Consider the following 14,046-nt stretch of genomic DNA (forward strand, 5'->3'; position numbering starts at 1 on the left):
GAGGGAGGGAGGGAGAGAGAGAGAGAGAGAGAGAGAGAGAGAGAGAGAGAGTGTGTGTGTGTGTGTGTGTGAGTGACACACCATTTGTATTATTTTATTCAATTTTTTTCTGAAAAAAAGAGAAAGCTGCAGAGATCATGACCCTTCAAAGCATGCACTCGCAGGTAATACACTGTGCTGCCCTCAAAATGCTTCTGCATATATTACATTGCATAGAACAGGTTCAAGCCGTTTTGTAATTAACAGCCTTCAAGGACTTCAAGCTCTGAATTGTGATTTGAGCCACCTGTTCTAGTATTAAAAGATGAGCTCTATAGTCATCAGCAAAGTTTCAAGAGTGCTGTGAAGCAAACCTAGCTGGTACTCAGGTCACTGGCTAAGCAAAAGACAATGACTTATAAGGATTCATTATAAAACAAAGTAAGTAATATCATCAAACGGACCACACATACTCACCACAGTAAACACCGGGGCTACACTGGCTAAAGTGGCTTGAGAGACATCAGAAGTTCTATACCGGTGAATTTCACCTGAAAAACGAATCAGAGAATTCCTTGTGATAATATGACTGGTTTTCACATACAGCTAAGATACAATTCTCACAGTATGTGGAAGTCTTCAGACTATTTTACTATGCTTTGAATCTTTTTCCTGGAGGGAAAATAAGAAACACTCTTGTTAATATTTGTAGGTGATAATGTTAGGTTTGGCAATGAATGAGTAGCTTAGGTGAGGCATTAGAATAATCTATGGATTCCAATCACCCCTTTTCCTTTCTAAGTATTATTGATATCTTATAGTTGGATGAACAAGTGTATAACAATGTTCTGAGATTAAAATGTCCATTCTTTTTTGCCTAGTTTAGAAAGGCTCTTCATGCAAGTTACATTGGTACAGTTTAAAAAACATACATTCCAAGAACCACCTGACCTTTCAGCATTCCAATATCAGGATTATTTAACCTATAAATTATGAAACCTACTGATTTTACTTCTATGTATTAACTTCTTTTTCACAGATATACTTTAGAGTGAACATACTTATGAAATAACCTACTGCACTGGAATGGAGACCCCAGTGAACTGGAATAAAGACAAGTCTTTATTTGAAAACAAACCTATTTAAAAACATGTGATTTAAACTGAGCTGAAGTGAGCTCTCAAGTATAACCAAGTAAATTTAATGCCTGACAAAGGACACTGTTCAAAATACTAAACATAAGAGGAATGAACAGAATTCCTATCTACAGAACGTGTAGATATATTCTCATTTCTGATCTTATTCCTTCCTATTACATACATTTAAAGACATGTAATTTGTTACCACCTGAGGTTTGTTGGTTCCCTTCTACAAAATACAAACTATGTTATGAGGGTCAGCTGAATAAAGGTTAAAGAGCTACACATCAGCATTTGCTAATCAGTCACAAGTTAGATAAAATGTTACCATCTAATGTTTTGTCCTAAAACATTAGATGGGCTGAACCTGGGCTCCCAGGCATTTACCAAACAAAGAAGGGAATACGAAATGCAACCCAATTTGGAAAGAGTCTCCTAATGGGTCTGGGGAAGAGGTGGAGATGGTGAGTTACTTCGGGAGCATTTTGAGAGTACAACTGAGAAACTTACTTGAGGACATTTTTTGCGAAGCCATATATTTTAATGCCTTTTGTTTCTCAGCAATATTAGCACCCACACTGTCACATTTGTGAAAATGTCAACGTATTACCGTCATGCTCTGTCATTCAAGGGAAAAAAATTAACTCAAATTTCAACCCCGCTCCCCCCATCCCCCGACTCCTTCCGGCTGTGTTGTTACACAGTACTTGGGGAAAAAAATCAGATCTTTCTCAGAAGCAACTCTTCCCATTAAGTTTCAAAGTCTTCAGCCTCACTTCTAGGTGCGTCCCCATTCCTTACCTGAGCAACTGGACAAAGGTATAAATGTGTCCGTCCGTAAGGAAGACACAGAACACAGGGAAGATACTTAAAAAAAAGACTTCAGATAGATAAGCCTAATCTTAGCTTCAGCACTATGATGACAGATAAGAGCGAAACTCTTTTCACAAGTGCACTTAGGCCGGGAGATTTGCAGCCGGCGCGGTGGCAAAGACAGAGGCCTGTCGGGTCGGGCTCTAGCTGGGCACAAGGCGCAGAGATCAGTCGCGTTCGGAGCTGGTGGGACGCAGCTGGGCCCGCGGACCTGTGCAAGGGGACAAGAGCCGGGCGCCCAAGGGCGGACCTGGAGGCCGAGGCCGGAGCAGCCACAGCCACGTGGGCTCCGGCGGTCGGGTCGGGGCCCTGGGATCACGGCAAGCCCGGCGTCCGGGGGCTGCGGGGCGGAGAGGGGAGTACCTGTCGTGGGGAGCCAGCGGGGCCCGTACAGCGGCGCGGCCCACCTCCTTCCGAGCAGTTGGGCAGCGCAGCCGCAGGCGGCAACGGGGCGAGTCCCGGAGGTCAAGCCCAAGGCCAGAGCGCACTGGGTGCGCCGGGGCAACCTCACCGCGCGGGGCAGGAGCTGGGCCAGGCTCCGCAGGCATTCCATGGCGCTCGAGCGAGAAGAAGGAAGCTGTAAGACCCCAGCCCTTCATACCTGACGGTAGCAGAGCAGCCGGCACTTCGCGACCCAGCGCGAGCGCCCAAGCTGCGGCCGCTGCCTACCGTGCATGTGCGGAACGCGCCTGCGTCTAATTTCCCGCGCATGCTCGGAAGGTGCCTTTGGGTGGGCGTCTCGTGTCCCTCGGCCAATCGGAGTTTGCCTCCTGCACCTGAGTCTGAACCTGTAAAGCGTGTAGGAACCGGCTCGGGGGGGCGGGGCGCGTTTACCTGCGTGAGTCGAACTATGTAACCTAGATTCGACCCTTAGGGCCTTGGAGCGGTCAGGTCGGCGCGTAGAGTGTCGATTATTTCTATTAACTAGTAATCGTTAAATGTGAAAAAAATACCCAGTATGTATATAATGCTTTGCGGTCTCTGGAGCATTTTCATACGTATGATGCAGTCTGCAATTTGGAAGTGAGGAAATTATGCCCATTCCCAACTCAATTTCTATTTAAGTTTAATGTAGCAAAAATCATTAACCGTCATATGGAATGATATATTAAATTTTGCTAGTGAAGACTGAAGAACATAAACGCGTAGGATTTATAGTCCGTATTTAATCAAATGTAAGATAGTATCAATTTCAAGGTGCCATTTTATATACCACCAAGAAAGAAAAATCGCTGATAAACTTTGCTCTCTATATTATTTAAGAGTCATCCCAATTTTAGTCTGTAAAATAAAAAAAAAGTGAGGCTTAGAATTGATGAAATATAGTATATATACATCTTTTTAAAGTGTGAGTTAATAGACTCGTCCCTTACAAGGTAGAAATGCAAGGCAGACACAAGTTTCACAGATTCCCATTCAATCACTATGTATGAATACAGAGCTGAGGAAACACGAGAGAACTTTTTCCCCCCCGTAGGATATTGAGACTGAGGATGGATTAGGTGGCAGTAGACAGAGAGAAGGCTTCCAAAACAGGGGACATTTGACTTGAGCATTGAGGGCAAAGGAGGAGTTCAAGCAGTGCTTCCTTGGCAGTGGGATGGGGTGGGGTTTGGAAAGTCTGGCAAAGAGCCCTGGGTATATAGTACATGGCTGGCAGATTTTTCATGTAACTAAGGGCAACAAGGATGAGATACATCTTTCAAGAACATTGCGTGCCTTCAGACATTTCTTGGAAACAATATGTGATAACTTTTTAAAAACTTACTCCCCAGCATGAAGAGACAACTCTGTTTAAGATGACCCTTACAGAGCCTTAGAAAAACTCTGGGACATGGCCAGACACATGGCCTTAAAACTCATGTCAAGGATTTAGAATTTCATCTGAGAAGGGTGGGAGCTATTGCGGGGACTTTGAGCAGAGAAGTAAATCTGATTTATGTTTAAATGGATTGTTCAGGCTGTGTGGGGAAGAGATTACAGAAAGGTAAGTGTGGAAGCAGAGAGATGGTGATGATGGTTTAGGTTAAGGAGGAGGTGGTGGAGAAGGGGAGACTGGATGGGTTTGGTGCTATAAACTGAAGGCTGAGTTGACAAGATTTGCAGATGGGATGTAAATAAAGACGCACAGAAGCTGACTCCAAATATTTTGGCCTAAACAACTGGGCAATCATGGTGCCATTTACTGAGCTAGGGAATTTTGGAGAGGTGCAAGTTTAGATGGAGAGCAGATGATGGCTTGGCGTTTGGTTCCAGGCATGTTAAATTTGAGAGCTCTACTAGACAGATATCTAAGCATAGATATCAAGTAAGCAGTGTGGAGTCTGGGGAGATTTTGGAGCTAGATATATACATTTGGGACTATATAGAAATATTTAAAGCCATATGATTGGGTAAAATCTCTTAGGAGGTGAGACAGGAAAGAGAGAAGTTCCTGTGATTCAGCTCTAGGTCCTCCAACATTTAATGGTTAAGAATCAAAGATGGATCCAGCAGAATATGAGAAGGCATGGCCAGGAAGGAGGAGTAAAATTAGAGAGGGTGGGATCCTTGAAGCTAAGTGGAGGAAGTGTGTCAGGAATGAGGAAGTGATCAGTTATGTCAAATACTACTGTTTGGTAAGTGAGAAATGAGATTTGTCTATAGTGGATGTGATGCTGTGGAGCTTACTGGTGATCTTGACAGGAACAGTTTTCAGAGAGTGGTAGGGAATGGGATCTGGATTATCACCTTCTTTTTAAAATTTTTTTTTTATTGGGGTATAGTTGCATTACAATGTTGTGTTAGTTTCTACTGTTCATCACCTTCCTTTTCATCTCAAGCCATGACAGAATCCCCAAAGATTCTGCACCTATATAACAATTTGGCTTTAACATTCCTTAATCTCTTTTCTTACCTCTTGAGCTTCAAAGCACGTCAGAGACCTAATTCCCCAGGATCACACTCTGGATTGTGTTCTCACCCAGAATTGTTTCATCTCAGAAATGTTATACCAGTTATGCACACCATAGCCTCCTGGAGGCTCTACACCCACAGGGATTATATTCTCCCATCAGACCCTTCCTGGATACTCTTCCTTCTCTACCCAGCCCAGATTATGTAACTGATCACTGAAACCACTAAGACTTGTACTTGGAGCATGTTGCACTCATGGGATGTAATCAGAATTATTTTTGTCTCTTTAATCCTGCTGAGTGGGGCTAGTCTTTCTCTTGCCTCTTGGAAACTTGAGCCGGTTCCATGACTTCTCCGGTCTTTCACTCCTATGTTCATTTTAGTCTCAATTCAGCAATTTAAAATATCCACTCCCTATTATGTTTAGTGAAATAAGTCAGAAAAAGACAAATACTGTATGTTATCACTTATATGTGGAATGTAAAAAATAAAACAAGTGAATGAATATAACAAAACAGAAACAGACTCATAGATACAGAGAACAAATCAGTGGTTACTGGTGAGGAGAGGGATGTGTGGAGGGGCAAGATAGGGGTAGGGGATTAAGAGGTACAAACAACTATGTACAAAATAAATAAGCTACCAGGATACAGCACTGGGAATAGAGCAAATGTTTTATAATAACTATAAATGGAGTATAATCTATAAAAATTTTGAATCACTATGTTGTGCACCTGAAACTAATATATTGTAAATCCACTATACATCAATAAAATAAAACATCCACTCCGTATACTTCAATTCAGTCATTTGCAGTGGCAGACCCAGTATACTTACTAATCGCTGTTTCAATCTTCATTCAAAGGAAAGACTCGGTTCCTCTTTCCTTGTTAGGCCTGGGGGCAAATAAGAATTTGGGGTGTGGGTAGAGATTCTGGGCAGCTCCTCCTACCCCTTTCCCACTGCCTTTCTTATTCCATGGCTGCTGTTTCTGACTCTGCTGGGGCAGTGAAGCAAAGTTAAGAGTGAACCAGGGCTTCCCTGGTGGCGCAGTGGTTAAGAATCCGCCTGCCAATGCAGGGGACACGGGTTCCAGCCCTGGTCCAGGAAGTTCCCACATGCCGTGGAGCAACTACGCCCGTGCGCCACAGCTACTGAGCCTGCGCGCTAGAGCCCGCGAGCCACAACTACTGAAGCCCACGCACCTAGAGCCCATGCTCTTAGAGCCCACGCTCTAGAAGCACCGCGACGAAGAATAGGCCCCGCTCGCTGCAACTAGAGAAAGCCGTGCACAGCAACGAAGACCCAACGCAGCCAAAAATAAATTTAAAAAAATAAATAAGTTTAAAAATAAATAAATAAATCAAGAACTAAAAAAAAAAAGTGAACCAAATGTGTTTATTGAAAGATGGCCCCGTGTTCTCTCTAGGCAGGGCAGATTTTAAGCTGATTTCATCATGGGCATATTCACGTGGCCTCCAGAGGAGACGGGGCCCTCTCCCTCTCCCACCCCACCCTCCAACCCAGGGCCATCTGATTGCCATTGCTTTGATGTGGGCAGTGACCGTCCTGATCACTTTCAGATTCTACCCCTTCTTGCCTCAGATGACCAGGTTCCTCTCTTCCTGACATGCTGCTCTTTGGGGCAGGATCCTTTTAAAAACAACCCCAGATTGAAATTCCTGTTGTCAGGTCTGCATCTAGGATTTCATGCACCTTTAGAGGGAGTGCAGTTACTTCCCTGCAGAGCTGGTCTCCCTTGCCCAGGTGTGAGTCTAGGATCTCTTCCAGCTCTTGGAGTGCTCTTAAGTTCCTCTCCCTAGACTTGAAGTGAGTGGGCAACACTTCCTCTACTCCTTTCTCTTGATGGTCGTGGTAGGGGTGGGATTCCCAAGCACATTTTTTTTTTTTCCAAATCTTCCATATAATATCTGCCCCTAAGTCTTCAGTCTTTCAATCCTTCTATATTGTGAGAGGTGAGAGGTCAAAGAGCTCTGTGATGGCTGCTCAGATTGTTCTCTGGGGAATCTACATCTGGCAATCCAACTGGTAACTCACTTTGGTGCTGATACCCTATCTTGGCATCTCCGTGGAAGCACCTACACTCCTCAGCATCTTTGATTCTGTTGCACCTCTTTTATTTATTTGTTTATGCAGTCATTTATTTCACAAATATTTATTGAGCGTAAACTTCATGCCAAGTATTATTTTAAGTTCTAGGGGTAGAGGAGTGAATGAAACCAGTCCCTGTTTATACTGAGTTGAATTGTGGCCCCCCCCAAATTTATGTTCACCCAGAACCTCAGGATGTGACCTTATTTGTTTTTTGTTTTGTTCTGTTTTGGCTGTGTGGCATGCGGGATCTTAGTTCCCCGACCAGAGACATGGAACCCACACCCCCTGCAGTGGAAGCACAGAGTCTTAACCACTGGACCACCAGGGAAGTCCCAGGATGTGACCTTATTTGGAAGTAGAGTCTACAGATTTAATTAGTTAAGGATCTCAAGATGAAATCATCCTGGATTTAGCGTGTGCCCTACAATGACTAGTGTCTTTGTCAGAGAAAGGAGGGAGATTTGGACACAGAGACCCAGATAGAAGACCACCATGTGAAGATGGAGGCAGAAACTGGAGTGATGCTGCCACAAGCCAAGGAACACCAGAAGCTACCAGAAGCCAAAAGAGACAAGGAAGGATTCTCCCCTAGAGACCTCAGAGGGAGCATGGTCTTGCTGACCCGATTTTGGTCGTCTAGCCTCTGGAACTGTGAAAGACTAGTGTTCTGTTGTTTTAATCCGCCTAGTTTGTGGTCCTTTGTTACGGCAGCCCTGGGAAATTCATAAGCTACATGTTTTCATGTAGCTTAAATTCTAGTTCATTGAGGCCCATAAAATTCGCAGCCCCAGCTCTGCCCTCAGTGCTGCCTGCCAATTATTTTGCCCTCTCTCAGTCCCTTCTTTTTTTCCCCTAACACCTCCTTTTAATATTTACTGGTATCCTCAAACCTCTCATTCCAGCCAACCTCTACTCTCTCTTAGCAGATGGAGTACTCTGCAGTCATTTAAGGTACAAAATAATTTTACAGTGTCAGGAAATACAGTGATATACACCAAAAGCAAGTAACACCTGTTATAATTTTATGTCTTCCTCTGGCTTACGTTCTGGCTTTTATGGCTCTTTAATATTTGGCTTTGGAATTCAAATCAAAGCCTTCTCCCAACATATTTTGGGCCTTTAGGAGAAGTACATTCATTTCCTTTGGAGCCTCAGATGCATTTCTTGAAAGTAATTATATATTCTGGTCATTCTTCATCCCTTCAACCAATATTTCCAGGCACTGTATTTAGCTCTGGAAATATAAAAAAAGAGAGATGTGATACTTAGCCTCAAGGAGCTTACATATCAGAGACAGACATTAAAGACATGATTTTACAGATAATTGTTTAATTTCACTTGTGAAGAATACTATGAAAGAATAGTACAGAGTTCTATGAGGACTTATAAGAGGCGGACCAACATGGGAGGCCAAGGAAAGCCCTTCTTAGGAAGTGACAATTTGGCTGAGACCAGAAGGATGCATAAGCATTAGCCAAATGAAGAGGAGAGGCTAAGAAAAATTTCCAACAAGGGGAAAAATTGTGTGGGAAGATTAGTGTTCTTTGGCCACTGGAAGACCTATCAGAAGTGGCTATGTCTGGAGCTCAAGTGATTCTAGATGAAGCCAGAGGGGAAGGAAGGGGCATATCATGCTACGCTTTGCCAGCCAACTGAAAGAGTTTTGATTTCATTCTTTGAGAAGCGGGGACAGTATTGAAGGGTTTTAAACTAGGGGAATGGATTTGGTTTTCATTTCTATTTTTTAATTTTTAAAAATTGTTATTTTTTGGCCATGCCACACGGCTTGTGGGATCTTGGTTTCCCAACAGGGATTGAACCCTCGCCCCCTGCAGTGGAAGCACGGAGTCTTAACCACTGGACTGCCAGGGAAGTCCCTCGATTTTCATTTTTAAATGGTCACTCTGGCTTCCCTTGGAGACTGGGTTATGGGGGGTGAGAGGGGAAGCAGGAAGAGCATTGGGAGGCTGCTGCAGGCATCCGTAGAAGATTTGATGGGGGCTTGGATGAGGACAGGTGAAACGGATATGGAGAGGATAGACTGAAGAGTTATTTAGGAAGTAGGGTGGGTAGGACTTGGTGACCGGGGAGAGGCAGAGGGCGTATTAGTTTGCTCGGGCTGCCATAACAAAATTCCACAGACTGTATGGCTTAAACAACATAAATTTATTTTCTCACTATTTTGGAGGCTGGGAGCCCAAGATCAAGCTGTTGGCAGGTTTCGTTTCTCCTGAGGCCTCTCTCCTTGGCTTGCAGATGGCTGCCTACTTGCTGTGTCCTCACATGGTCTTTTTTTCTGCACACGCACATCCCTGGTGTTTCTCTGTAAGTCCTAATTTCCTCTTCTAATAAGGACATCTGTTAGATTGGAGTAGGGCCCACCCTAATGGCCTCATTTTTAACTTAATTACCTCTTTAAAGGCCTTATCTCCAAATATAGTCATATTCTGAGGTCCTGGGGGTTAGGGCTTCAAAATATGAATATGGGGACACAATTCATTCAATGACAGAAGGTAAAGATGAAATCCATGACTCTGGGAGAAGTAAAATACTGAATTATGTTACTGTTGACTGAGTTAGGAAAACCTGGAGGAAGAGATAGTTCAGAGGAAAGACTGGGAATTCTATATTGGACCTGCTGTGTTTGAGACTGCCTAGTAAATAATCCAACTGAATAAACAGATCATTGGTCTGGAGCTAAGAATATGGGTTTATCTAGGCTAGATGGATAAATGTGGGGGATTTGGCGTATAGATAATCAGTGAGGCTACAGACGTGCAGGAGATTGCCTGGGGGCAGGGGGTGTATAATAAGGAGGGGAGAAAAGGGTCCAGATCACAGTCTCCAAGGCACACCAACCAAAACCGGAGTGACAGAGGAAGAGCCAGCAAAGGAGACTGAGGAGTGTGGGTACTTTGTCTGTTGTTAGCATGTACTGGCCTGAACAGCGGTGACCCCCAAAGAAAATAGTGGAGTTACCCTGAAAGAACACTGCTTTTGACTATGGTGGCAGAGTAGTTATGGTGAGGGCCTAGAAGTTACTATAGCTCTAAATTTCACTAAGATCCATAAGGAAACAACCCAGGGCTGTTTTTTATCTCCTTGATAAAAGCAAATGCAGATCCCCAGGGCTGATGTGAGAGGAGGGCCCTCTGTGATGGGTTTAGGAGTCTGGCCCATCGTCCCTCTATTGTTTCCCTTGTAGCTTTCTTACTGTCGTCACCACCATTCTGAGGTTGAGGTTCTACTCCTTTTTAAAGTCCTGGGTTAAGCCAGAATATTTGAGTTTATCATTATATACCAAGCACTGTGCTTAAGCACTGCAAGTAGTAAACTAGAGGAAAAAAGTTGGCGCAATATGGTAGTATCATGATTATACTTTTCCACACTTAACTGCTAGGTTTCCTTAGGGCAGTAGTTTCTAACTTTTTATTTAATCACAAAAGACTCCTCGTATTATTTTGTCCCAAAGGATCTATAAATTCCTACAATATTTCATCAGATGACATGAACTTGTATGTAGTGTCTACACACCGAGATTTTAATTTTAGTTAGTCTAAGAAATTTTCTTGTAGATAAATGTTCAGTTGTTATTGGAGCATTTTTAAAATGTTGAAAATAGCTTTCAGACTCCTCTTATTTTCACAGAGCCTAAGGATTCAGAGATCCCAGGCTGGGGCTCCAGGTCCTGAAAGAATTGCTTTTCCTTGGTTGCCAGAGGGATGATTATGTCACAGTCAATCTGTTCTCTTTTCTCCCGCTCTCAACGCACCTGTCGCTAGCAGGCATGTTTTCCTGATGAAAACATTTCAGATCCACCTGGAGTTAATTTAAAAACTTCACTCTCCTAGTATTTCGCTGAGAGAAGAGTAACTGAATTTATATCTCACGGTAGCTAGCAACCAAAACATCCAAATATATTTTCTACTTTGAAGAACAATGGTTAAACATTGTAAATATATTACATTATAAGGCAAAATATACGATCCAAAAGTATGTAGTCAGACATGAGACTGAGTTCAAAAGAATCATCCTTCCTGAATTTTTAACTTTATTGCTGGAATTCTAACAGAATGTATTTGGCTTTGCAGTTAATAACTACTACTTTTTTTTTTTTGAAATTTTAACATTGAATGTTTATTTGAAGAGACTAAGAAATCTCCTTTGCATTTAAGGTGTGATAGAAGTATTGTGGTTAAGTCGAAAAATACACAAGAGATGGACAACTACTACTTGTAAGTTGAAGGTTTATATATTACAAATGAATGAAAAGGATTAAAGAATTCTTATATCAGGGTTTTTTTTAACCTCAGCGCTATTGACCTTTTGAACCAGATAATTTGGGGGTGAGGGGTGTCCTGTTATGTTGTAGGATGTTTAGCAGCAACCCTGTCCTCTGCCCCCTAGGTCCCAGTAGCACCCCTTCCCTGAGTTGTGACAATGTCTCCAGACATCACCACTCTCTCCTGGGGAGCAAAATCACTCCTGATTGAGAACTACTGTATTTTATAACAAGGAGAAGAATCCACAAAACCCCAAGACCATTTTTGCCTTTAGAAGATATATCCCTTTCGATGTTTCTAGACATATTCTTCACACATGGTAGACATTAAAAAGTGAAAATCTAATGTTACCAGACTCCAGTAAAATATTATTTTTCCCGTTTTTATGGCTTAAATGTGTGTGCTTATTTATTTGTGTCCGTTATCCCACACCCAAATCCCAGCTTTAAAAATCATGTTCCTGTTTGCATACAGCACCTACAATGGTAAGTGGGCTTCTCTGGGGTCTGGGTCCATGACTACCCCTGGTGTCTGCAAGAGATGGGTTTCCCTTGTTGGAAAATTTTCAAGGAATTTGGCCACAAGAGGGAGCACTGTTCCTATGCTTGCTTATTTATTTATTAACTATTTTAATACATGCTTGTCCCACAGAGTTCAATGATGCAGGGAATTCCTAATACAGAAATCAGAAACACTGCTAGTATACTAGTCAGGATTTTCCAGGGAACTCGAGCCAAGAGGATAAAAGGAGATTTATTACGAGGAATTGGCCCACACGATGATGAAGGCTGAGAAGTCTCTTGATCTGCCATCTGCAAGCTGGAGGCCCAGCAAAGTGGGGGAGTAGTTCAGCCTGAGTCTGAGGCCTGAGAACCAAGGGAGCTGATGGTGTAAATACCAGTCTGAGGGCAGGAGAAGATGAGGCATTCCCGCTCAAACAGGAAGGCAGGAAAAATAAAAAAGGTGGAGAATTCCTCTGCCTTTTTTTCTAATCAGGCCCTCAGTGGATTGGATGACACCCACCCACACTGGTGAGAACGATTTACTGAATTCATTGATTCAAATGCTAATTTCATCTGGAAGCACCTTCACAGACGCCCAGAAATAATGTTTAACCTGCGCTGCCCAGTCAAGTTGACACATAAAATCAACCATCACAACTAGTTTACACATCGAGAATCTAACCACATCTCCATCTTTATAATCTAAACACTTGCCACTACATTTATTTTTTTCAGTTACATTTTTTGAAACCAGTAGTGTAAGATAGCACCTTGTTGGGCTGTGCCCCATAGGCCTACAAGGGCTGTGCTTGTCCAGCTTCAGGATGGAAGAAAGAGCCTGGAGGGAGAAATCAGAAACATCAATGGCTTAATGGATGGGGGAGCTTACACTTCTGAAGCCAGGTCCTGGAGCGACAGGCCACCAGACGGGCAGGAATTGGAGGTAGTCTTGCTCCTGGGGAGGTGGGGGGAGGTTACCAGTTATAGGGGAACTGATGTCAGGTGGGCTCATTAGTAACCAGGGAAACCAGCAGAGGGGAACGCCCCTCACCACCCCTTCGATAAGCTCTCAACAGCTGGGGCAAGTATGTAGGAAGGTCAGTCTTGTGAGTAGGGTGTAGGTGAAGCAGGCCCTGGTCGGGCAGGGGGAGGGTACAGAGAGCAAGAAAGCAGCCATCTTGAGGGGCCTGAGCATACATACCTGTAGATGAAAGATTGATGCACCATATAGATGGTTTAAAGAATTTCTCAGAATAAAAGTATTAGAACTAATATCCTCTCCTTTGGAGAAAACACAGGGTATATGGTGACATCTGATAACTGGTGCAGTCTCCACCTTTATGTACCAAACACAGGTGTATTGAGAAGGTGTTTAATATAAAGCAGCATTTTAGAAATTTTTATAAAAATTTAGCAGCTGTCAAAATGTGTGTGTGAAGATAATAGACCTTAATAGAAGTACATCTGTATGCTTTAAAAAATAAATGTACATGTACTTCATACTGTAATGTGCTTGAATTGGCTCCAGGCAACAGCCAAGAATGATATGGCAAATTTGGTGAAAAATTACTTTTAAGAAATTTAGAGTGGGCGAGATAGAGTTAAATAAATAGAATAAAACCTTGTATGACATGGTATGTAATTTATTAAATTTTACCATTTTACTCTTTTAAAAACCGAGCTTATCATATGGATAGGCCACTGTACTTTTTACACCCTCTGCCAACACAAAGGGAAGCCGTGTTCAGATATGATCATCTAGGAAGATGAAGAATTTAAGTTCACTTTTTTAGGAAGGTTGGAAATATTCTAGACCTTCCCCAGTTTACCAGACCTGGAAGTGAAGTTTTGAAACTGATAGAGGTACATCGATACGTTTGTTTGGTTTTTTTTTTTATCCATACATTTAAAATATAACCCTATAATAAAAAAAAAAATATATATAACCCTGATGCCTAAGGGAAGTTCTCATAGGATCCTGATTATAATACAGAATGGCATAATTTTAGTTTACCAGAATGTGAAGATTTAGCTGATGGTGAGTTAGCTAATCCTCATTTTTGTTTCAACCCTTCTTATTGGGAATGTTTCTAAGCTATATTATTATTATTTTTTATACATTTATTTATTTATTTATGGCTGTGTTGGGTCTTCCTTGCTGCGTGCGGGCTTTCTCTGGTTGCGGTGAGCAGGGGTTACTCTTCGTTGCGGTACGCGGGCTTCTCACTGCAGTGGCTTCTCTTGTTGCGGAGCGGGGGC

At 42.7% G+C, this 14,046-nt stretch overlaps 1 protein-coding gene across 1 annotated transcript in view; it reads right to left on the reverse strand.

Annotated features, from left to right (window-relative positions):
* MRS2 (magnesium transporter MRS2) overlaps nt 1–2,677 on the reverse strand; it is a 39,106-nt gene extending 36,429 nt beyond the window's left edge. The window contains exons 1-2 of the mRNA XM_007116243.4: nt 2,355–2,677; nt 457–530 (exon numbers count right to left, since the gene is read on the reverse strand). Coding sequence (XP_007116305.2) covers nt 457–530; nt 2,355–2,544 — 264 coding nt within the window. The 5' untranslated portion in view covers nt 2,545–2,677. The remainder of the gene's footprint in view (nt 1–456; nt 531–2,354) is intronic.
* Nucleotides 2,678–14,046: the final 11,369 nt, after the last annotated feature.

The sequence above is a fragment of the Physeter macrocephalus genome, chromosome 18 (assembly GCF_002837175.3).
Source record: "Physeter macrocephalus isolate SW-GA chromosome 18, ASM283717v5, whole genome shotgun sequence".
NCBI lineage: Eukaryota > Metazoa > Chordata > Mammalia > Artiodactyla > Physeteridae > Physeter > Physeter macrocephalus.